Source organism: Phyllobates terribilis, unplaced genomic scaffold (genome assembly GCF_046119375.1).
Source record: "Phyllobates terribilis strain yellow unplaced genomic scaffold, ASM4611937v1 Scaffold_11__3_contigs__length_659146591, whole genome shotgun sequence".
Classification (NCBI taxonomy): Eukaryota; Metazoa; Chordata; class Amphibia; order Anura; family Dendrobatidae; genus Phyllobates; species Phyllobates terribilis.
This window is the reverse complement of record NW_027362771.1, coordinates 306563734-306589318: the sequence shown is the minus strand read 5'-3', so window position 1 is coordinate 306589318 and position 25585 is coordinate 306563734. Positions and strand designations below refer to the sequence as shown.

Below are 25585 nucleotides of genomic sequence, written 5' to 3'. Positions count from 1 at the left end.
CCAATTAGTGATACTTGTATGGAATCAGGGTGTCTGCCTCTACAACATGCTGCTCTGAGATGGGGTAGCAAAAAACAGTTGTCAGATTCCCTTCAATTTCTTTGTGCTTTATGACCTATATATGATCTATATATCCATCACAAGCTTTGATTAACTTGTGCTCCGTGACAATTCAATAGGTCACGTTGATCACACGGGTTCTCCCATTGTACCCGCAGGAGCCCAGTTGTTACATGAGGTCCCTGCTGAAACTGCAATGATCAGCAAGAATAACAATCTCTATGGTTTAACCCTTTAGATCCCATAGCCAAAAGTGACCAAGGCATTTAAATGGTTATTTAGAGGGAAGAGTCTCCCTTTGTCAGCTCATTGGTCTTGCATCCCAATTATGTTATTACTAACATACAAGTAATACAGTGGCAGCCAGCAGCCACATAATCACCTCTGTAGTTGCCATCTTAGTGCTCCTATTAGACTCTGCCAGAGAGTAGTCAGACATCATAGTTTTAGATATAACAAAACAATTAGCCTAGACATTTTTTTGTGAGCAGATAAGTCACAACACAAAACATTCAAAAGAATACTCACCTTTTCTCCTAGCATTCCCTTTAAACCAGGTATTCCAGGAAAGCCAATACCTGCTTCTCCCTACAGAAAAAAAACATAATGAAAACTGATGCAAGAACAGTGAAATCTAATTTCATATTTTTATTCTCATAGTTATATGTTCAAAATGAAAATTCTACACATTAAAACAAACCTGAAATAAGATAATTTTGAAGTATGGGAATCAGGGCTATACTAAATAAAAGTGGAAACGTTTCTTTCTAACTCAGAAAGATTATTTATTTTCACAGTTTTTGGGTCTGTTCACACTTGTGTTTACTTAGTCTTTTGGGTTGCCATCAAGAGTTTCACAAGAACAGTCTACAGCACTAAATTTGACAAAAAGTAACAGAAACTTGGCAATTCATAAGTTTTTGCTGGAATTTCCCAATGTCATTTTTAACAAAGATTTTGCAAAGCTCCGTTTTTAACAAATTTATGACACTAGTGTGTACAGAGTCTTAAATGTTTATAAAACTGATCTTGCTCTATTACCAACCTTCCTTTATTTCTTATGTATTCTTTACCTTTTCTCCTTTTACTCCTTGAAGTCCTGGGAGACCATCGAGTCCTATGGGACCTGGTAACCCAGCTCTGCCCTGAATTACAAATATTAAAGAGTTATTTTCTTGTTTAAAGATAGGTAGAGCAATTAAGCATGTTTGGAATGTTATTTTTCACTGACTCCATTATTCTCCTAACTCTGCTTTTTATGTTTATTGGTCATTGCCAAGGGTAAAAGTCACTTCTGCCAGCAGTGGCCAAATATGGGCAGTGCTCACAAGCTCTTTCCAATTGAGCTTCTTAGCACTGCACTGAGAACAGTCACAGGGGTGTACTGTAAGCTTTTATCCTGGCCAGCTTCAGTTCCACTCCGCTATCCCACATATAGTAACATTGACAGCATACAGTTTGAGCCAGCAGCCCAATGACACTGCTGGACAAAATTGTAGCAGCAGCGCCTGACCCCCAGAAACCAAGAAGTCAGGAGGCTGGTGAGTGGTGCGCGCCTGAAACAAAAAGACACGACCAACCTTTTAATGTAGAAACCAACATTAACATTACTGAAACAGACATAATTGCAACAGCATCTAACTTTTCTTTAGCATTTATGGCTGCGTTCTTTATCCACATAATGTGAGAATATAGGGACAAATACATTAAAATATTGCACATAGTCCATGTGAGGGCTTGTTTTTGCGGGAGGTGTTGGGCTTTTGAATGACATTGATTTTACCACATAGTGTGCTGGAAAACAGGAAAAAAATTCCAAGTGCGGTGAAATTGCAAAAAAAAAAGTGCAATTTCACAAATGTTTTTTGAGGTTTTTTTTATATCATATTCACTAAATGCTAAAACTCACCTGCCATTATAATTCTCCAGCTCATTATGAGTTCACAGATACCAAAATTGTATAGGATCTTTTTTATTTAAGTGGTGAAAAAAAATACAAAGTTTGTAAGAGAAAAAAAATCGTGCCATTTTCCGAGACCCACAGCGCCTCCATTTTTCAGGATCTGGGGCTGGGTTAGAGCTTATTTTTTGCATGACGAGCTGATGTTTTTATTGAAACCATTTTGGGTACATACGTTGTTTTGATCGCCTGTAATTGCATTTTATTGAAATGTTGAGGTGACAAAAAGATCTTAATTCTGGCATTTCAATTTTTTACCGATCGGATTAATGTAGTTTATATTTTGTTAGATCGAGCGTTTCTGATTGCAGCGGTACCAAATATGTGTATTTTTTTAACTGTTTTATTTTGAATGGGGTAAAAGGGAGCTGATTTGAACTTTTATATATTTTTTTATATATATATATATTTTTTTACTTTTTTTTCTACGTTTTACCTGCTTCAATAGTCCTATCAGAAGACTTGAAGCTGCAATCATCCGATCGCTTGTGCTACACATAGCAGGGCTGCTATCCTATGATATGATATGATAGGAGATATGCAATGACAAGCACTGGGGTCTTCTGCAAATCCCCAGCTGTCATGCCAACCCATTGCCATCCCGTGATCATGTGACAGGGTCTCCGATGGGCCGGGTTTGTGACGTGCTTCCGGTGCACTCGTGTTAAATGCCACTGTCAGTGATTGACAGCGGCATTTAACATGTTAACAGCCGCGGGTGGATCGCAATTCCATCAGCGGCAGTTAGGGGCACATGACCAAATCATGATCAGCGTCGGGCTCAGCACTGGAGCCCGCATCAGAGTGAGAGACATGACCTAAGATGTACCTGTACACCATAGGCTGTGAAGAGGTTAATAGCCACAGGGGACCATGCCGCACGGGAGACTAGTCAGACAGGTGGGTACCCAGCTTCTCTCCGCCCGCTGCTCTTGAGTGATACAGTAGGTCTCTGTACAAGTCAGTCTACTTTGAGGTCTCAACAGCACTGTCACGCAGCAGACATCCACTTTCATATGTCATATGTGTTTAAAATTACACTGTCTAAAATGTACACAGTTTGATTAAATCTGCCTCAATATGTTTTAAAGAGTTGATGGTAAAAAATTGAGCTTCAGGTAGCCCATAATAATTTGCTAATAAAAATGCAACAAATATTCTATGAAAACAATATATTGGCAAAAAGACATAATATACATACATAAAACATCACAAAAGAAAGATAAAGAATATAAATAAAGGATAATAACTCGTGGTTAACTCACAATGTCTCCTGCATCTCCTTTGTCTCCTTTTAATCCAGGTTTTCCCCGAGCACCCTATATAAATTTGGTTAACTACATTAGTGTTGCACCATAATATTTCTTTAGATAAATATGTTTTATATCAGAATAAAAGAGGTTTCTGTTCAAGTTTTGAAAAAATTAGGGCCAAAGCAGGTAAAAATTTGAAGGAAATAAGCATGACTTACAATTCCTTGCTGGAGCAGCTTCGATTCAACAGGTAAATAATGCTTATGGCATTATTTTACATCTTTGCCCAATTTTCTCTGAACTGGGCTAACCTCTTAGAGCGAAAACTACTTAAGTGTTGCAGTTGTTGTAGTTACATTGCCACAACAAAAAGGAAAGGCAAGCATAACTGATCTCTCACTGACAACTATATACATAATTAAAAGTACAGAAGAAAAACAAAACTATTATGGTAATTTTATCACTTTGTAATGTGTTTGTAAAGGTAAGAATTGACAAATATATTTTTTTAACATTGATTTCTCATTTTAGGTATGAGAAGGTTTTGTTTATATAATTTCTGGCAATAAATTATTGTTTTTATGACGTCTGCAGAACAGTTGATGGGAGAATAATAAACAGAAAATATGGAATTTAAAAAACCAAAAAGCATAACAAAAAATCTATCACTCAAAACAAATATTCTCACCTGGTTTCCTGTTTCACCAGGTTCACCCTGTAAAAAAAGATCATTTAATAATAACTAATAAAATAGCATATTTTATGTTCATACTTTTGAGAAGGGGTGTCGTGAATCTTCTTTAAATGATGAAAAGATCAGTCACAATGTGAAAACACCTGTTTCTATTATCACTGAAGCTGGATTTATGATTCTAGGTACAAGCAGAAGGGGCACATATGCAGCAGAATATGCTATGTATTATGTTAGTTGTGGCATGTATAGGTTTTAAAGAAATCTCATGCTTACAGTGGGTACGGAAAGAATTCAGACCCCTTTAAATTTTTCACTCTTTGTGTCATTGCAGCCATTTGGTAAATTCTAAAAAGTTCATTTTCATGTTTTCTTTCAGTAAAGTACACTCTGCACCCCATCTTCAGTGAAAAAAAAACAGAAATGTAGAAATGTTTGCAAATTTATTAAAAAAGAAAAACTGAAATATCACATGATCATAAGTATTCAGACCCTTTGCTCAGTATTGAGTAGAAGCACCCTTTTGAGCTAGTACAGCCATGAGTCTTCTTGGGAATGATGCAACAAGTTTTTCACACCTAGATTTGAGGATCCTCTGCCATGCTTCCTTGTAGATCCTCTCCAGTTCTGTCAGGTTGGATGGTGAACGTTGGTGGACTGACATTTTCAGGTCTCTCCAGAGATGCTCAATTGGGTTTAGGTCAGGGCTCTGGCTGGTCCCGTCAAGAATGGTCACAGAGTTGTTCTGAAGCCACTCCTTTGTTATTTTAGCTGTGTGCTTAGGGTCATTGTCTTGTTGAAATGTGAACCTTCGGCCAAGTCTGAGGTCCAGAGCACTCTGGAAGAGGTTTTCATCCAGGATATCTCTGTACTTGGCCACATTCATGTTTCCTTCAATTGCAACCAGTCGTCCTGTCCCTGTAGCTGAAAAACACCCCCATAGCATGATGCTGCCACCACCATGTTTCACTGTTGGGATTGTATTGGGTAGGTGATGAGCAGTGCCTCGTTTTGTCCACACATACTGCTTAGAATTATCACCATAAAGTTCTATCTTCGTCTCATCAGACCAGAGAATCTTATTTCTCATAGTCTGGGAGTCCTTCATGTGCTTTTGAGCAAACTCTATGCAGGCTATCATATGTCTTGCACTGAGGAGAGGCTTCCTTTGGGCCACTCTGCCATAAAGGCCCGACTGGTGGAGGGCTGCAGTGATAGTTGACTTTGTGGAACTTTCTCCCATCTCCCTACTGCATCTCTGGAGCTCAACCACAGTGATCTTGGGGTTGTTCTTTACCTCTCTACCCAAGGCTCTTCTCCCATGATTGCTCAGTTTGGCTGGACGGCCAGGTCTATGAAGACTTCTGGTGGTCCCAAACTTCTTCCATTTAAGGATTATGGAGGCCAATGTGCTCTTAGGAACCTTGAGTAATGCAGAAATTCTTTTCTAACCTTGGCCAGATCTGTGCCTTGCCACAATTCTGTCTCTGAACTCCTTGGGCAGTTCCTTTGTGCTCATGATTCTCAATTGGTCTGACATGCACTGTGACCTGTGAGGTCTTATATAGATAGGTGTGTGCCTTTCCAAATCAAGTCTTATCAGTTTAATTAAACACAGCTGGACTCCAATGAAGGAGTAGAACCAACTCAAGGAGGTTCACAAGGAAATGGACAGCATGTGACTTAAATATGAGTGTCTGAGCAAAGGGTCTGAATACTTATGACCATGTGATATTTCATTTTTTCTTTTTTAACACATTTGCAAAAATGTCTACATTTCTGTTTTTTTTTCAGTCAAGATTCAGTCAGAGTGCACTTTAATGAGAAAAAAAATTAACTTTTTAGAATTTACCAAATGGCTGCAATGAAACAAAGAGTGAAAAATGTAAAGGGGTCTGAATACTTTCCGTACCTACTGTACATTGCAGACAATTTTTGCCAAAGCAGGCACAGTTCACTATTCTTCCTGAAGTGTGAGACCTTTCAGAAATTTGTTGTTGATCATTAACACATATGTGGCACCCCAGGGGTCTGGTTTCCACAGTAACGGCAGTGTTATGTCTGAGAGCAGGTGGGAGGTCTCTTGGTCAGGGATCCTGTGCATGCCACACCTCCTGCCCAGTCCTGGGAGGGGAAGAACTTCCCCTATATAAACCTAGGGCTGAGGCAGGGTTAGTGAGTAGAGAAGAAGTAGAGACAGAGAAAAGAAGCAAATATAGGAACAGAACATCAGGAGCTCTGTGGGAGCAGTGTTACAAGGAGTCAGGGGCTGGCAGCTGCAGAGCTCGCCCTGACTGAGAAGATTTCTTACCGGACCCGGAGTCCGAGGCTGTGGGGACTAACTCCTACCCAGCAGCAGAATCCGTCAGGCAGGGGATTCCAGCTCCTCTGGCCAAGAAACCCGAAGGCACGGTCACACGCATGGGACCAGCACCGCCGTCGTGGAGCGGAAGCTACTAGAAGGCCCCGAGTCACCGGCCATACGGGTGAGCACCACACGGCACACTCAGGGACGTGGGCTACTTTTACCCGCCTCTAGCAAGGTAGCCAGAAGAGTACAGTTAGTTTGGGAGGCCTACAACTCCGCCTGGCCAGGGGAGATCCCATCTGCTCAAGGACTGACCAGGCCCCAATCGCTAGCCAGTACTCCGGGAGGGTCTATCTTTGTCACCAGTAAAGACCCTGAACTACACCGCATCGTCTCTGAGTGGTTCCTGCTACCCCCATCATCCACGTCGGCTGCCCTGAGGCCATACCCCTCCCGTTGGGGGTTATACCATCCACGCTGCACCATCCTTCCACCGGCCTCAGCGGTCTGCCCTGCAGCGGCAGCTCCATAGCTGCATTCAACGGGTGGCGTAGTTGTCCATCATCTACCGCTGATACAGCGCCACTTAGTCTGACTCCCTGGGCACGGACCGGATCACCGCCACGAGACTACAACCCTCAAGAGATCCGGCTCCGGGTAAGCTCCCGCGTGCGCAACGCAGCGCGACACAGGCCCAGGGGCGCGTCACATACCTTGATAGAAAGTCCTGGGGGTCCCTGTGGCCCAGGGAATCCTGGAACACCAGGAGGTCCTGGATGTCCAGGGGAACCCGGATGACCCTTGGAACCCTGTAAATATAATGAGTGAAAGTATAAAATCAAAGTATGTCTGCTACATAAAAAAAAGAAAAAGGACAAATTAAATATATGAATATATGAAAATATATTAGTCAAGATTAAAGTAAAGGACACATATACTTACAGGGGATCCAGGAATGCCACCATGCCCAGCCATTCCATCAAGCCCTCCCAGCACATAGCCAGGTTCCCCCTATGACAAGAGATCATATCGAGAAAAAAAATTAAGAATATTTACAATAATAACATCAAATAATATATGATCTAACACCGACTGATTTTATGATATTATAAAACATGTTAGTTTAATTACACTCAGTTTATAGAAGTATTCCAAAGGATATGCCATAAAAGCCAAAAAAGTGCTGGTCCCATCTTTAGACCCTCACCTGTCTGGAGAATAGAGGTCTATTGACACCCACAATTCCCAGTCTTTGTATTCTCTTTATCCTTCAATATATATGACATACATGCCAAATATTTGAAGGTCCCACCTTTGAGACCCTCACTTATCTGGAGGTGGAGAACAGAGCTCTAATGAGACCCACAATTACTAGTCTCAGTCTTTGCATTTCCCATAAACTTCGAGTGAGATGACCACACTTGTGCATAGCCTTGCCGCAGAAGTCTATAGGGGTTACAGAAAAAACTGAAATGGGAAAAGGTGGGAATAAATTATTTTTATTGTAGGATGTAGAGGAAAACTTACTCTGTCTCCTTTTGGTCCAGGTTGTCCTGGGTAACCTTGAGGCCCCTAAAATGAATAAAATGTAGCATAATGAATTTGCTGAAAAGGAAAATAGGAGAATATGCTTGTTACCAAATGTATTATGAGTCAAAAGCTAATTTTGCGAATTGCTTGGATATGTTTAAGTTGTTAGGGTGAAACCAGACAGTATGGCTGAACACACGCAGCACTCTCGGGCCACTCGCACACGATTTACTGCCAAAATCACACAACTGCCAGTGCAGGTTGGTATGGTTCAGCACTGCCTGTTCATTTACAATGACTTGCCTCACCCTTAGGGCTCATTCAGATGTCCTCTTTTTTGCGAATGAGAAAAAAATTAATCATTTTTCATCAGTGTGAGGGATCCAATTTTCATCTCCTTTTGGGCCATGTGTCTGTTTTTACCATTAGTATTGTATTTGTTTTTATTGTATGCAAAAAATTTCAAAGCTTTTCCTATTCAATAAACAGTAAAAAAAATAGACAGGGCTTGGACAAAACACAGACAGCATCCTACTGCTGTTAATTTTTTTCACATACATATTGACTTGGCGAATTATATCGGTGACTTGGATCCAAAACAGGTCTCCGTTGTTTTGTAAACAGTTGGTCCATAAAAAATTACACGGACATGTGACCAGCCTATAAACTATAGTGTGTATGCATTCTATCCGGGAAAATTACAGATAGAACACATACAAAAAAATTGGCAGAATGAATGAGGCCTGGGACTGGAATATTAGTTCAAGAACATCTGATCCTCACTGATGACTGACTGCACAAAAATCAAACCTGACAGGTCCATTTTTACAATACCTGTTTGTGGTGTTTGTGTTTGGATGGTTTGTGTATAGACTTCTTTACATTGCTAAAATATCATAGCAGATTGGAATCTAATGGCTATATCTAACTCAAACATATATATTCAGTATAGTTTCAAGCCAATAACCCAATAGAGGCAATATAAGTCAATAGGGTAAGTCCTCAAAACCCACTGCAAATGCAAATCTACAAAAGTCTAAATATTTACCCATATGGCTACAAAATAATATATTTTCATCATCACAGATAAGTCTTAGTTCGATTCTTCAAAATACACAAGCTCTCACCACCCCTGTACAACAGGGAAGAGGCTAAGGCAGTTACTCAGGGTCTTGACTTTATTTTCCTACTTTCTATATCTAGCTCTTTTTGCCGATCTGTCAACCATCAGATTCAAATCCGCAAATATAGCAATGCATTGGTTAGTCCACACTCCGCAAATGCATAACAGGGTTTATCAATTTGTATTCTAATTGAATATCAGTAATATTTTATTTTTTTATTTTTTAAATATTGCCACATAATTTACCTTTCTTCAAATAGTAAGAATATATGTTTTTCATATACTGTATATCATATGAGCTTCAGTGAGTCTTCTGTGTTTTATATTTATTTCAATGTGAACCTTAGTTACTGCTTGATTTTTTCCAGAAACAGCTCAGCTATCGTTCGTGGGCTGTGTCTGGTATTGCAACTCAATCCCAATCACTAGAATGGTGCTGAGTTTTTGGGGAAAGTAATCATAGCCTTTAATTCTACTTATATACTTACAGTGTCTCCCTGGAAGCCTTTGTGACCCTAAAAAAACAGACAAAGTTATATAATATTAGGTTAATGTTCAATCATATAATATTTTGTTTACATTGAACATAAATATAAATTTAAAAGGCAGATAGATTAAATCAGTATTCCAGGAAAAAATACACCAATCCTCGGGTCGGATAATAACTACTAGATTTTTGGGGGTCTGACCGCTGAAAATCTTACTGTTCACCAACAGTCAGATCCCACCCAATGTAGAAGTTATCAGTTATCATGTGGATAAGTGCAAACTTTTTACCAGAATACTTCTATAGTATAAAATTATTCTACTTAGATTTGTGATAATACCTTTTATCCTAATGGGGTTTTGATGACCGCACAATGATTAAAAATGTCATCACATTCTGATCATTGGGTCTGTCCGCCGGGACCCCCACCTATCCTGTCAAAATGCATGGGTCGTAGTGCTAGTTTACTTGTAGAGAACTGTGTTATCTCCCTACAAAGAGGGTAGTTGAAAATATCACTGTGCAGGACAAATAGACAAGGACACCTTGGTCACTTCAATCTCAAGATTGATGGGACTACCCACCAGTAAGACCTCTATTGCTTATCCTATGAATGTAGCATAACAGTACAAGATAGGGAACTATCTTTTAAAGGAGTTATCTTGTGAAACCAACCTCTTTCTTTTTGCGCTATTTGCAAAGTCATAAACACACATACTTGAATGTACAGACTTAGATTAAAATGTATTCACCATAAGACCTGGTGGACCTGGAGGGCCTGTTCGACCAGGACGTCCTGGAAGGCCGGGGACACCATCTTGGCCAGGTAGACCCTAGAAAAATTGATGATGATAATTATTATTATGATTATTTGTTAAAAAAGGACATTATTATAATAAAATGTTACATATATAACAAACATGTTCAAAAATCATTTATAAAATCTATTTAAAAAAATGAGTACATTTATAGGGAAGCAAGTTAGAAAGAAAACAAGTGCAAGTCTTAAATTATACCTCTATGAAAACTCATATGCTACTATATTTTTTATATGCATTGCACACATTTCTATTTCTATTTTATTATTTTTTGTTAGTATAATCTTTATGAGTGTGCATTTACAACACATTTGTCTCAAATAAGAGATATATAATTTTTCACACACTTTTGCACATATGAATTAATACTGTATATCTATTATTTTTCTCAATTATACACATATACCTTGCATTTGATTTCATGACACATTGTATTCCAATTTATTTTACTTATATATATTCTATTATTTATATATCATTATAAATCTCTTGTGCATAATAATATATTTCACAATTCACTCCACATTTTTATTAATATTATTTTAATTCTATTTTATTGTCACTATATTTTTCTAATGCCTATTACCTCAACATTACTATCTATTTTTCTCATATATACCCATATGTATGTATTGCCCACTTCCAGTTACAGTTTTTGAACATATATTATCATCTTTTAACCTCATTTCATCTTTTTATACTCAGCAGTAGACATGTCTAGATGTATATATATTTATATATATTCATACCTACACTTGAAACTAGAAGTTTATATACACTATATAAAAAGACACATATGCATGTTTTTCCTCAATATCTGACATGAAATCAGAATAAACCTTTCCCATTTTAGGTCAATTAGGATTACCATCACTTTTAATATTTGCCAACTGCCAGAATAATGAGAGAGAGAGAATGTTTTAAAGCATTTTACTGCAGTCAAAAGTTTACATACACTAAGGTTACTATGCTTGTAAACAATTCTGGACTGCGCATATAATGATGTCATGTGTTTGAAGCTTCTGATAGGTTTTTTAGCAACATCTGAGTTAATTAGAGACACACCTGTGGATGTATTTTAATGCACCCCTGAAACACACTGCTTCTTTGTGTAGCATCATGGGAAAGTCTAAAGAAATCAGCCAAGATATCAGGAAGAGAATTGTGGACTTGCACAAGTCTGGCTCATCCTCAGGTACAATTTCAAGATACCTGAAGGTGCCTCGTTCATCTGTACAAACAATTATATGCAAGTACAAACAAGATGGGAACATTCAGCCATCATACCGTTCAGGAAGGAGACGAGTTCTGTGTCCCAGAGATGAACGTGCTTTGGTCTGACATGTGCATATCAACTGAAGGACAAAAGCGAAAGACCTTGTGGAGATGATGGTGGAAGCTGGTAAGATTGTGTCAATAACCACAGTGAAACGAGTACTGCATCAACATGGGCTGAAAGGCCACTCTGCCAGGAAGAAGCCATTACTCCAAAAGAAACATAAACAAGCCAGATTAATGTTTGCAAATGCACTCAGGAACAAAGACCTTAATTTTTGGAATCAGGTCCTGTGGTCTGATGAAACTAAAATTGAACTTTTTGGGCATAATGACCATGGTTACATTTGGAGGAAAAAGGGAGACTCTTGGAAGCCTAAAAACACCATCCCAACTGTGAAACACGGGGGTGGCAGCATCATGTTGTGGGGTTGTTTTGTTGCAGAAGCGGCTGGTGCACTTCACAAAATAGATGGCATCATGAGAAAAGAAGATTATGTGGCAATACTGAAGCAACATCTCAAGACATCAGCCGGGAAGTTAAAGCTTGGGAGGAAATGGGTCTTCCAAATGGACAATGAACCACAGCATACTGCCAAAATGGTAACAAAGTGGCTTAAGGATAGCAATGTTTTGGAGTGGCCATCACAAAGACCTGATCTGAATCCTATTAAACATTTATGGACAAAGCTAAAAAGGCAGCTTTAGCAAGGTGACCTACAAGCCTGGATCAGTTACACCAGTTTTGTCAGGAGGAATGGGCCCATATTCCGACCAACTATTGTGAGAAGCTTGTGGAAGGATATCCCAACCGTTTGACCCAAGTCATTCAGTTTAAGGGCAATGGTACCAAATACTAAACTTTTGCCTTTGTAGTAATAAAAATGCCTTAAAACATTCCCTCTCTCATTATTTTGCCATTTTGAAAATATTAAAAATTATGGTAATCCAAATTGACCTAACACGGGAAATGTTTATTCTGATTTCATGTCAGATATTGAGAAAAACTTGCATATGTGTCTTTTTACATAGTGTATGTAAACTTCTGGCTTCAACTGTACGTTTCTATATGGTTAGATTACTATTTTCTTTGTATCGTATCCCACTTATACAGGATCTTACACACGTGACCGATGACATCACCGGTTCCAATGGCAACTGGCCGGGTGCAACACACGCACGCATTGCGTTCCGAGTGTCCCCGCCTCCGGCTCCTTACATGATCACGTTGGGTGGTGGTGTGGCAACACCTGGCAACCTCTTATGTTAGTCTGCGTCAAGCCACATCTATGCCTTTTTTCATTGGCTGACTTCCCCTTTTTAGACTTCCCTATTTGTGGATGACGCCACCCCTGACGAAGGCAGATGTCGAAACGCGTGTCGGGGTAAACACATCCTTGTGACAAGTCTCCACTGACCCTCTCACAGGGAGAGTACAAATGACTCATATTGTGCCATGTACATGAGTGACTGGTACTATTCTATTATACTCTTTGTTTCATAGGCATCCATGCACTTTTGCTCTTTATTGACTATATAGGATGCCTGCAGATACCTATATATACCTGCACTTCACTAGATCTATCTAACTCAGGTCAATTATACTTTCTGGCAACTATGTGTTTTATAGGCACCCATGGACTATTGCACATTATTGATTCTATAGGATGCCTGCAAATACATACATACACCTTAATTTCACTAGATATATTTAACTTAGGTCAATGTCAACCATAACTGGTCATCTTGACCTACAGTGGGTACGGAAAGTATTCAGACCCCTTTAAATTTTTCACTCTTTGTTTCATTGCAGCCATTTGGTAAATTCTAAAAAGTTCATTTTTTCTCATTAAAGTACACTCTGCATCCCATCTTCAGTGAAAAAAAACAGAAATGTAGAAATGTTTGAAAATTTATTAAAAAAGAAAAACTGAAATATCACATGGTCATAAGTATTCAGACCCTTTGCTCAGTATTGAGTAGAAGCACCCTTTTGAGCTAGTACAGCCATGAGTCTTCTTGGGAATGATGCAACAAGTTTTTCACACCTTGATTTGGAGATCCTCTGCCATTCTTCCTTGCAGATCCTCTCCAGTTCTGTCAGGTTGGATGGTGAACGTTGGTGGACTGCCATTTTCAGGTCTCTCCAGAGATGCTCAATTGGGTTTAGGTCAGGGCTCTGGCTGGTCCCGTCAAGAATGGTCACAGAGTTGTTCTGAAGCCACTCCTTTGTTATTTTAGCTGTGTGCTTAGGGTCATTGCCTTGTTGGAAGGTGAAGCTTTGGCCAAGTCTGAGGTCCAGAGCACTCTGGAAGAGGTTTTCATCCAGGATATCTCTGTACTTGGCCACATTCATGTTTCCTTCAATTGCAACCAGTCGTCCTGTCCCTGCACCCCCATAGCATGATGCCGCCACCACCATGTTTCGCTGTTGGGATTGTATTGGGTAGGTGATGAGCAGTGCCTGGTTTTCTACACACATGCAGCTTAGAATTATCACCAAAAAGTTCTATCTTCGTCTCATCAGACCAGAGAATCTTATTTCTCATAGTCCGGGAGTCCTTCATGTGCTTTTGAGCAAACTCTATGCGGCTTTCATATGTCTTGCACTGAGGAGAGGCTTCCGTTGGGCCACTCTGCCATAAAGGCCCAACTGGTGGAGGCCTGCAGTGATAGTTGACTTTGTGGAACTTTCTCCCATCTCCCTACTGCATATCTGGAGCTCAGCCACAGTGATCTTGGGGTTGTTCTTTACCTCTCTCACCAAGGCTCTTCTCCCACGATTGCTCAGTTTGGCTGGACAGCCAGGTCTAGAAACACTTCTGGTGGTCCCAAACGTCTTCCATTTAAGGATTATGAAGGCCACTGTGCCCTTAGGAACCTTGAGTAATGCAGAAATTCTTTTATAACCTTGGCCAGATCTGTGCCTTGCCACAATTCTGTCTCTGAGCTCCTTGGGCCTTTGAGCTCATGATTCTCATTTGGTCTGACATGCACTGTGAGCTGTGAGGTCTTATATAGACAGGTGTATGCCTTTCCAAATCAAGTCCTATCAGTTTAATTAAACACAGCTGGACTCCAATGAAGGAGTAGAACCATCTCAAGGAGGATCACAATGAAATGGACAGCATGTGTGTAACATCCCTGGCGGCGTGCTGGCATGGCTTACTATCTCCCACCATGCAAGACCGCCAACTTACCTACCAGTCCAGGCTGCACACTATGCTCCCTTTCTTGCTGTGTGCATGTCTCTTGTCTGCTGGCTTAGGGCGGCTGTGCTGTTACTTCCTGATTCTTAAAGTTACCGTGTGCCCTGTCCTAATGCGTCCCCAGCCTATTGCTGTGTCACTGGATAATTAAACCCCCTCCACCCAGTAGGAGGTGCCTGAGCAACACATTATTTCAGTGTGTTCTGTGCAACTGAGTTGCCAGGTCCTGTCCTTTATCTTGTCTGTTTCTGCCACCCAGGGGGCTGAGTACCCAGGCCCGTTACCTGTATCTGTGACTTCTAGTTTATTTCCGCCACCCTGGGGGCTGAATGCCCAGGATCGTTCCTGTATCTCATTCCCTTGTCAGTTCCTGTCTGAACAAGTACCTTGTGTTTATCTGGTCTGCTTGTCCAGTTTCCCTGCCTCTGTATCTACCTCCTGTGTTCTAGCTATCTTCCTGTGTTTCCCTGCCTGTTCCATGTGAACAGAGCCCTGTCCAGTCTGTCTGCACCTGCGTCTTTGCTCTGCTCCGCTTCGCTTGCCCTCCACACCTGCGGCTTTGCTTTGCTCTGCTCTGCCCCGCTCCGCTTGCCCTCCTCACCTGCGGCTTTGCTCTGCTCTGCCCCGCTCCGCTTACCCTCCGCACCTGCGGCTTTGCTCTGCTCTGTCCCGCTCCACTTGCTCTCCGCACCTGCGGCTCTGTTCCTTTATCCTTTACTGGTCCCTATGAAGCCTGTTTACCTACCTGCCAGTACCCACCTGTCTGCATACCAGCCGTGCCAGCCAGTACCCGCCTGTCTGCATACCAGCCATGCCTGCCAGTACCCGCCTGTCTGCATACCAGCCGTGCCTGCCAGTACCCGCCTGTCTGCATACCAGCCAAACCTGCCCGTTCCTGCATTCCCCAGTGTGGGTCAACAGCTGTGACCGGGGTCTGACCTGGAGTAGCACCCGGGCCACCTCCCAAGTCCCTCCTCAGACCACGGAGTCGATTAAGCCGCCGTGCGTCCGTGGTCGGATCTGGCGAGGCCCCTAGTCACGCCCCTCCAGGCACTCCTCGGATCATGGCCCAGTGGGACCACTAACCACACTCACGCCAGTCAGTCCGGACGTGAGCGTAACAATGTGACTTAAATATGAGTGTCTGACCAAAGGGTCTGAATACTTATGACCATGTGATATTTCAGTTTTTCTTTTTTAATAAATTTGCAAAAATTTCTACATTTCTGTTTTTTTTCAGTCAAGATGGGGTGCAGAGTGTACTTTAATGAGAGAAAAATGAACATTTTAGAATTTGCCAAACGGCTGCAATGAAACAAAGAGTGAAAAATTTAAAGGGGTCTGAATACTTTCCATACCCACTGTATTTACAGTATATATACGAATGCTTATATTTTTTAGATGTTTTGTAGCTATCTAATGATTCTTGCTATATATTTGTATAGATATATATTTACTTATATATATTGATTTATCTCTCGGAACAGCGCCTGCTTTCCATCTGGTTGTTTCTCCCACCCTGTTAATATAATTCTTGATCAATAAAGTTTGTATTTCATTTCTCACATTTACCATTGACACCTTTTGTCGGTTTCTCTTCTTGTTTGAATTTTCGTGATTTCTCCGATAGGCCATGATTTAGTCTGAAGCACACATGTACTTGTAGTAGGAAACGTTTCCTCATATTTGGTTTGGTAACAGTCACTTTATACATTACCTGTATGTGTATTATTTCTTACTTTTTGAGTTTTTTCCTTAACTTTACTATATTTACTATAGGCTCCCAAAGATGAGAACGATATAAGGATAAACTAGTTGTGCACCATTTATAATGTTGTCCTCTGTGATTTCATAATCTTTGCAAAAAGTGATATTCCTGTACTATAAAACAGAGGGGACCTCTCCCTTTTAATCAGATGATACATATGTCTTGGTGTCTGTATACCACTACTATTAGAGCTGCCTGAGGAGTGTTATGCTAGTGTAGCTACTCACTCAGGATAATTGGTAAAGCTAAATACTGCAAATGACCATGCCAGTTCCTGTACAGACTAGAGATCTGACCCCACAGTCCCTAGTGTTTCCTGCATGAGCTGAGATAGCCCTAACCACAGAATCAAAGATGGCAACTTGGACTTACGCTGCCTAAAAGGCCATCAAGCGCTTCAAGTTCCTCATTAAGAACCAGAGGGCAGGAAAGAGTGTGAATTACTTAGAAAAGGGAAAGTGTGCTAAAAAAGGAAGATCCCAGAGTGAGTAAAATAAACCACGAAATACAAAATAAAACATAAAGTACATACTGTTAGAGACTATGTCGCCTACTTCCTAAAAAGAAACAGAAGATAGGTGCAGAGCAAAGAACAGAAACAGCAAAAAGATAAACCCTAGCTGGAAATTCACTAATTGGCTTTAAACTAAAGCAGAATGGCTGAACATTCAAATGAGAATATCATGAGCAGGAAATGCCAGCAGGTAGACAGAAAATAAAGCTGCACCCGAAAGGTGATAGGGCAGAAAAATGAAAACACCTGTGTTATGCTAAACAGACTGCAGCCAGAATAGCAGAACCCAAACACCCAGAAAATGGTGTGTTTTCTGTGGTTCAGCAAACAGAGAGGCCAACCACAAATCACAGGTTCAAGGGTTTGAACCCAGGAGAATTACAAGGAGGAATAGAGGCTTTAAATGTGAACACATTTGTTTCACAAAGAGCACCAGTAATTGCAGAGGGAGCAAGGACCTGTGAGAGGGGTACTTAGTTGTAAGTTTCCAGACACAGCACAGTGTGAACTCCTATCTACATGAGCAGTGGGTGTGCGGGTCATACATCACTGAATTATTTACTTATAGGACAATTGCTTGCTACAAGATACATTTTCATCTTTTATAACTAATCTTACTATTTGTTTTTATTTGTAGCATTATAGTATTTCTCTTCTTAAAAGGGTATTCCCATCTCCAATGTAGCATCGGCGTCTCTGCCCCCTGCCAGGCAGAGACGCCGTCCTCTCACCGCCGCGCTCCTTGCCTAGCGTCCTCCAGCGCTCCTCTTCCTGCTTCTGCTGCCGGCGCGCGCAGCTTCCCGAGCACTGTGCCTCCCTCTTAAAGGGGCCACGCGCGTCGCCCTAAGGAGTCCCCGGCCAATTGCCGGAGGTCCTTCCATATATAAGGCACCTCCTCCAAAATGGAGGTGCCCGAGCAATAGTTGATGCACATTGTACTTACCTCTGCTTCAGCTCTCAGGTCCCACTGCTAGCCTGACTACTAGTCCTGCCTGCCAGCCTGACTATCAGTCCAGTCCGCCAGTCTGTCTATGGGCTTTGCCCACCTGCTTACCTGTAAGCACCTGCCTGTTACCTGTCAGCCTACCTGGAGGCTCCTGCCCGTCACTTGCCGTGACCACCTGTCTGCCTACTTGAAGGCTCCCGCCTGTCACTTGCCGAGACCACCTGACAGCCTACCTAGAGGCTCCCGCCTGTCACTTGCCGTGACCACCTGACAGCCTACCTAGAGGCTCCTGCCTGTCACTTGCCGTGACCACCTGTCAGCCTACCTGGAGGTTCCTGCCCATCACTTGCCGTGACCACCTGACAGCCTACCTAGAGGCTTCCGCCTGTCACTTGCCGTGACCACCTGACAGCCTACCTAGAGGCTCCTGCCTGTCACTTGCCGTGACCACCTGTCAACCTACCTGGAGGCTCCCACCTGTCACTTGCCGTGACCACCTGACAGCCTACCTAGAGGCTCCCGCCTGTCTCCTGGTGTCTCTGCCAGTTCATCTACCCGGATCTCTCGTCAGCCTGCCTGCTGTGCCCATCTGCAGTATCGGTCAATCTCAGCCATCTGACCCATGGGAGTCACCTGCTCCCTTATAAGGTCGTCCCCAGAGTAGCACCTGGTCCCTCTGCTCGGTCCCTCCCTGGTCACGGAGTCGTTAGCCGCCGTACGACCTAGGTCGGTCCGAGTTGATACTTAGTTACGCCCCTCTGGGTCCCTCCTTGCACCGCAGCACAGAGTTTCCACCACCCGGACCCGTAACATCCAAGATCCTATCCCAATATGTTGTAGGTGTAATAATAAATATATTAGTAAATACCTCCAATTAAAAATGCAGCATGGTTCTTATGATTAGCTATGTTGCTTATCGCATGTGCAGGGCATTGTAGTAGCTTAGCTATACATGGTTACAGCCACTAACAACTAACTAACTGTCACTATGTGAGTGGCCTTAACCATAGATACCTAAGCTACTGCAGTGCCTTGCACATGGGTTAAACAACATATGTAATCAGAAGAACTATACTACATTTCTAATTGGAGATATTTGCTAATATTATTATTACACCTACTACATATTGGGATAGGATCTTAGAGATGGATATACCCCTTTAAGTGTAGTATATTTGAAGGTCCAGTTTGCAAGACATCACTATATTATTTCCTTTTTTTAACCACAGAGTGATACTCTCTTCAGTCCAATGCCAGGTTTTGAGGCTTGAGAGGCTTGACAGGACAAGTGTTGACAAGAATAAGTGCAGCTGACTGTATCCTTTGGCGACTGACATTCGTGGGCATGTTACATCTACTCATCAGATTTTCCATGCATATACACCAAACAAAATCTACAGACGTGTTGTGAAAAATAACACTAGTTGTAGAAAATGTGGAACACCACTAAATGATTAACTAAACATCATGTTCTGAAACATTTACTCTGAACTCTTGAAAACATGAAAGAAAAATATATACTCGTCGCCATGATTCATTTTAAATGTGGATGGATATAGCACATTATTTAATAAGCATGAATATATTAGTTTGAACATATAAATTCAGGAATATCATAATACCCTTTCTCCTTTCTCTCCTTTAGAGTTCATGTTGAAGAGGTCAAATCCCCCAGGCTGTAAACCTGTGAAAGTCTGTAGACACAGAGAAAGCATGATTTCATCAAACAGGTAGAAGCACAATGTAATGTATATTTCTAATATTCAATCAGTAAAAATAAAGAACATACACACTTATTCAATATTTTATGTATGATTTTAAATCTGAAGTGATGAAAACAGTGAAGTTCTCCTTTTAAACGTCCACTACAATTTTAACAAACATTACATAAATCAATAGTAAAAGCAAATATAAGAAACTATCTCATATACAGTACAGACCAAAAGTTTGGACACACCTTCTCATTTAAAGATTTTTCTGTATTTTCAAGACTATGAAAATTGTACATTCACACTGAAGGCATCAAAGCTATGAATTAACACATGTGGAATTATATACTTAACAAAAAAGTGTGAAACAACTGAAAATATGTCTTATATTCTAGGTTCTTCAAAGTAGCCACCTTTTGCTTTGATGACTGCTTTGCACACTCTTGGCATTCTCTTGATGAGCTTCAAGAGGTAGTCACTGGAAATGGTCTTCCAACAATCTTGAAGGAGTTCCCACAGATGCTTAGCACTTGTTGGCCCTTTTGCCTTCACTCTGCGGTCCAGCTCACCCCAAACCACCTCGATTGGGTTCAGGTCTGGTGACTGTGGAGGCCAGGTCATCTGGCGTAGCACCCCATCAGTCTCCTTCTTGGTCAAATAGCCCTTACACAGCCTGGAGGTGTGTTTGGGGTCATTGTCCTGTTGAAAAATAAATGATGGTCCAACTAAACGTAAAATGGATGGAATAGCATGCCGCTGCAAGATGCTGTGGTAGCCATGCTGGTTCAGTATGCCTTCAATTTTGAATAAATCCCCAACAGTGTCACCAGCAAAGCACCCCCACACCATCACACCTCCTCCTTCATGCTTCACGGTGGGAACCAGGCATATAGAGTCCATCCGTTCACCTTTTCTGCGTCGCACAAAGACACGGTGGTTGGAACCAAAGATCTCAAATTTGGACTCATCAGACCAAAGCACAGATTTCCATGGTCTAATGTCCATTCCTTGTGTTCTTTAGCCCAAACAAGTCTCTTCTGCTTGTTGCCTGTCCTTAGCAGTGGTTTCTTAGCAGCTATTTTACCATGAAGGCCTGCTGCACAAAGTCTCCTCTTAACAGTTGTTGCAGAGATGTGTCTGCTGCTAGAGCTCTGTGTGGCATTGACCTGGTCTCTAATCTGAGCTGCTGTTAACCTGTGATTTCTGAGGCTGGTGACTTGGATAAACTTATCCTCAGAAGCAGAGGTGACTCTTGGTCTTCCTTTCCTGGGGCGGTCCTCATGTGAGCCAGTTTCTTTGTAGCGCTTGATGGTTTTTGCAACTACACTTGGGGACACTTTCAAAGTTTGCCCAATTTTTCGGACTGACTGACCTTCATTTCTTAATGTAATGATGGCCACTCGTTTTTCTTTACTTAGCTGCTTTTTCTTGCCATAATACAAATTCTAACAGTCTATTCAGTAGGACTATCAGCTGTGTATCCACCTGACTTCTGCACAACACAACTGATGGTCCCAACCCAATTTATAAGGCACGTAATCCCACTTATTAAACCTGACAGGGCACACCTGTGAAGTGAAAACCATTTCCGGTGACTACCTCTTGAAGCTCATCAAGAGAATGCCAAGAGTGTGCAAATCAGTCATCAGAGCAAAAGGTGGCTACTTTGAAGAACCTAGAATATAAGACATATTTTCAGTTGTTTCACACTTTTTTGTTAAGTATATAATTCCACATGTGTTAATTCATAGCTTTGATGCCTTCAGTGTGAATGTACAATTTTCAAAGTCATGAAAATACAGAAAAATCTTTAAATGAGAAGGTGTGTCCAAACTTTTGGTCTGTACTGTATGTGTTTTAAAAAAATATTGGCTTCTTTCTCCACTTTTGAGGCACATTTTCTCCTGCCCCATACCTCCAGAACTCAACATACACACTGTACAACTGCTCAAATCCATCTTGGTCAAAGGAAAATGTACTGCCAGCTCACGGGTATCAAATTACAGAACCTACTAAACTTTATAGAAAAAAGAGGGTGGTGAGGAATGAGCAGCATGCAGCACAGTGAGAGATCAGGCAGACAAAGGCAGAACATGCTGCAGTTTCTAGCAAATGTTTAATCTCTCTTGGGTGTTTGAGTCACAACCACACAGCTCAGTACTGCTGTAAAATGTTCTTAATGATACTGCTGCTGCTTCTGTCTATGTGCTACAGAGAAAGAACAGTGGGAATTAATCTCCATGTGTAATGTGTAAGGGAGACATCATAGCAGCTAGTTTCTACACATCAGCTCAGAAATTTAGAGAAGGAGCGTGCAGAGTAGATTACTGGTGAAAAATGCAGGATAAAATGGCCATGAACAATGCTATTCCTCATGAAATGTAAACAAAATACAGCTTTTTCTGTAAAATTACCAGAAATGAAAGATACGATTTAAGTTGAAACTGAAGTAAATTATTATAAAAGTGAGGACTTGCACATTAAATTAAATATATCATACTGTTACAAACTTACATTTTGTCCTGCAGGACCTTTTTCACCCTGTAAGAAAAAAATAAAACAATATTATCATCAAATATATCTAAGATGAAATCTATATTTGTGAATTATCTATTGGCTTTAAATGAAGAATGTGATTAGAGTAGAAATACCTAACATTTTAAGAGTAAATAGTGGAAATGCTAAAATCCAAGGACAACTTACCCTTTCTCCCTTTTGTCCCTGTAGAGTAAAATAAAATTGTATTAAATATTTATATTTAATGTTAAAACTCATTTTCTAAATTACACAAAAGGAAGTTAGAGACTTGCTTGCTTTTATGCTGCATACTCTTATGCAGGATATTAAACTAAACTAAAAGTGATTGCTAACTTTTCATCACCATTTCAAGCATATTGTTAGACTTGCTTGTAATACAGGTGCATCTCACTAAATTAGAATATCATCAAAAAGTTAATTTATTTCAGTTCTTCAATACAAAAAGTGAAACTCATATTATATAGAGTCATTACAAACAGTGATCTATCTCAAGTGTTTATTTCTGTTAATGTTGATGATTATGGCTTAGAGCCAATGAAAACACAAAAGTCATTATCTCAGTAAATTAGAATACTTTATAACACCAGCTTGAAAAATTATTTTAAAATCCAAAATGTTTTTCTACTGAAATGTATGTTCAGTAAATGCACTCAATACTTGGTCGGGTCTCCTTTTGCATCAATTACTGCATCAATGCGGCGTGGCATGAAGGCAATCAAGCATGTTTATGAATAATGTTATAGTAGCTAATGGCTGTCTAAAGCCTTTTTAACATCCCAATGTTTTTGGGCAGTGTTTGGGCAAGCCTTTGCAAACCAAAACTGGGAGCGGCACCAAAACACAGAATAGGTTTGAATTTTTCTATCATAGTTTTTCTCTCTAGATTTCACTCCTGATTATGTCTTACTAATACTGATGCAAAATAATTACAGTTTATGATGTGTGATTAAGGCTTAATATGTATAAACACTCTTTAACCCCATAAAACTACAGACATTTTTACAGTTGTATTTTTTTAATTCCAGCCTTTTCAAAAGTTATTAATGATAAGGGGATGGGTTGACAAAGGTATGAAATCTCTCTTATTGTTTAACTTTATTGTTTAACTCCTTCACCCCCAAGCCTGTTTCCACCTTCCTGACCAGGCCAAATTTTACAATTCTCACCAGTGTCACTTTATAAGGTAACAACTCTGGAATGTTTCAATGTACCCTAGTGATTCAGAAACAGTTTTTTCGTGACACATTGTACTTTATGGTAATGGCAAATTTAGGTCGATATTTTTTTGCATTTATTTGTTAAAATATCGGAATTTTGGCAAAAATGTAGAAAATTTAGCAATTTTCAAACTTAGAATTTTTATGACCCTAAACCAAATATTTATATCACACAAAATAGTTAATAAATAACATTTACTGCATGTCTACTTTACATCAACATCATTTTTGAAATTTAATATCTTTTTTGTTAGGAAGTTAGAAGGGTTAAATGTTTATCAAAAATTTCTCATTTATCCAACACAATGTACAAAACCAACTTTTGTAGGGACCATATCACATTTGAAGTGACATTGAGGGGCCTACATGACAGAAAATATTAAAAAAAAAATTAAAAACTGAGCCCAAAACCACATTCAATACGTTTATTAACCTTTCAGGTGCTTCACAGGAGTTAAATCAACGTGGAAGAAAAAAATTAAAATTTTTCTTTTTTCCACAAGAATGTTGCTTTAACCCCAAATTTACCATTTTCACAAGGGTAACAGGAGAAATTGGACCATACCATTTGTTGTGCAATTTCTCCTGAGTACATCGATACCCCATATGCAGTGGAAAACTACTGTTTGGGTGCATGGCAGGACTGGGAAGGGAATTCATCTAGGAGTGCAGTGAGCATGTTGACACCACATGTGCCTCACAGAATTTACCACTAAAATGTTGTTTTAGCCCCAAATTTGTAATTTTTATAAAGGCTAATAGGAAAAAATGAACCTCACAGTTTGTTGCGTAATTTCTCCTGAGTACGCCAATACCCTACATGTAATCTGGAAATACTTTTCAGGCACAGTGCAAAGCTCAGAAGAGAAGGAGCGCCATACTATACTGCAGATTTTATGGTTATGGTTTGTGGGTGCCATGACCCACTGGAAGAGCCCCTGAGGTGTCAGAACAGCAGAACCCCCTCATAAGTGACCCCATTTTATAAACTATACCTCTCAATGAATTTACCTAATAATGCAGTGATCATATTGACACAACAAGTGTGTTACAGAATTTTATACCATTGGGCAGTGAAGGAAAAATAAATATAAATAAATATACATTTTTACCTCAAAAATTTTGTTTTAGCCCTATGTGAAGACCTGGGGTCTTCCGTGGGCATAATACTACTCACACAACAAAGGGTGAGGGTAAAGCAGTGTGGCAATATTTTATTGAACCACTAAACAGACAATAAACACATAGAACAGTCCCAGCAAATATCCAAGATGGTGCAAAACTACACAGTCTCACCCTTCTGTTGGCCCGCCGGGGATAGAACTGCGACTTTGGGACTTTCAGGGCCAACTACCTCAACCAGTGGCCCTCTGATTTTGGCAGACCCCCACAGAGAGGAGGTAGCGATAAGCTTAGGAAGCTGACAGTCCATCGAGGTACAAGGCCAGGAGACCCAAGGGTCCCACCTTGGGCTCTCCAAACAACTCCATGGGTTCCAGATGACCTCATTGTCCCAATCTGGCTTTCTTTGAGTGTCTCCATGGGTTCCAGGTGCCCAGATGGTCCCAACCTGGCAAACCCAAACAACATATCCATGGGGCCTCATTGTCCCAACCTGGCTTCCCCAAATGTATCCATGGGTTCTCTGATGGTCAATGGAGCAGATCTGTATCCTTCCAGCCAGGGCCATATACCCTTAGGCTGGCATCCTATAGAATCCAAATCTGTGTCCCTCTGGATCGAGCCATGTTACCAAGCTACTGTCCTGAAGAGTCTTTCTGAATCTCTCATTCTCCTTGCAGCAGGATAGAAAAACCTTTTTATATTTATATATGTGGCTAGGGTCATCATTCACAGGTCTGGAGGAAAGGTGCAGGGCTCAGGTCTCATTGTTTGAGCATTTATCAATTTACATAGTTGGTATCCCCCTGCTCTGTAAATCAATAACTAGCTGGCTTAGTACAATATGTAATTAGCATATTAACAAACACTATTGTTCTACCCTGAGTCACTGTCCTTCTTGACCAGCCAAAGAAACACATACATTCAAAAGTCAACACAAACACAATAGTGTATTTCTCTTGGCCTAACAAATCTAGACATCTAGCTAATTAAGATTAGAAGCTATGTCCTCACATTGCTCCCCCATCTTAATTAGACAGACATGATAGGATCCAAA

At 40.6% G+C, this 25585-nt stretch overlaps 1 protein-coding gene across 1 annotated transcript in view; it reads right to left on the bottom strand.

Moving 5' to 3' along the window:
• The window catches only part of LOC141167259 (uncharacterized), a 705047-nt gene that overhangs the window by 425387 nt on the left and 254075 nt on the right, over window positions 1-25585 (bottom strand). Inside the window, exons 26-37 of the mRNA XM_073654695.1 lie at window positions 22355-22372; window positions 22166-22192; window positions 19565-19636; window positions 10165-10245; window positions 9414-9440; window positions 7800-7844; window positions 7215-7283; window positions 6986-7081; window positions 3962-3988; window positions 3286-3339; window positions 1134-1205; window positions 589-648 (exon numbers count right to left, since the gene is read on the bottom strand). Coding sequence (XP_073510796.1) covers window positions 589-648; window positions 1134-1205; window positions 3286-3339; window positions 3962-3988; window positions 6986-7081; window positions 7215-7283; window positions 7800-7844; window positions 9414-9440; window positions 10165-10245; window positions 19565-19636; window positions 22166-22192; window positions 22355-22372 — 648 coding nt within the window. The remainder of the gene's footprint in view (window positions 1-588; window positions 649-1133; window positions 1206-3285; window positions 3340-3961; window positions 3989-6985; window positions 7082-7214; window positions 7284-7799; window positions 7845-9413; window positions 9441-10164; window positions 10246-19564; window positions 19637-22165; window positions 22193-22354; window positions 22373-25585) is intronic.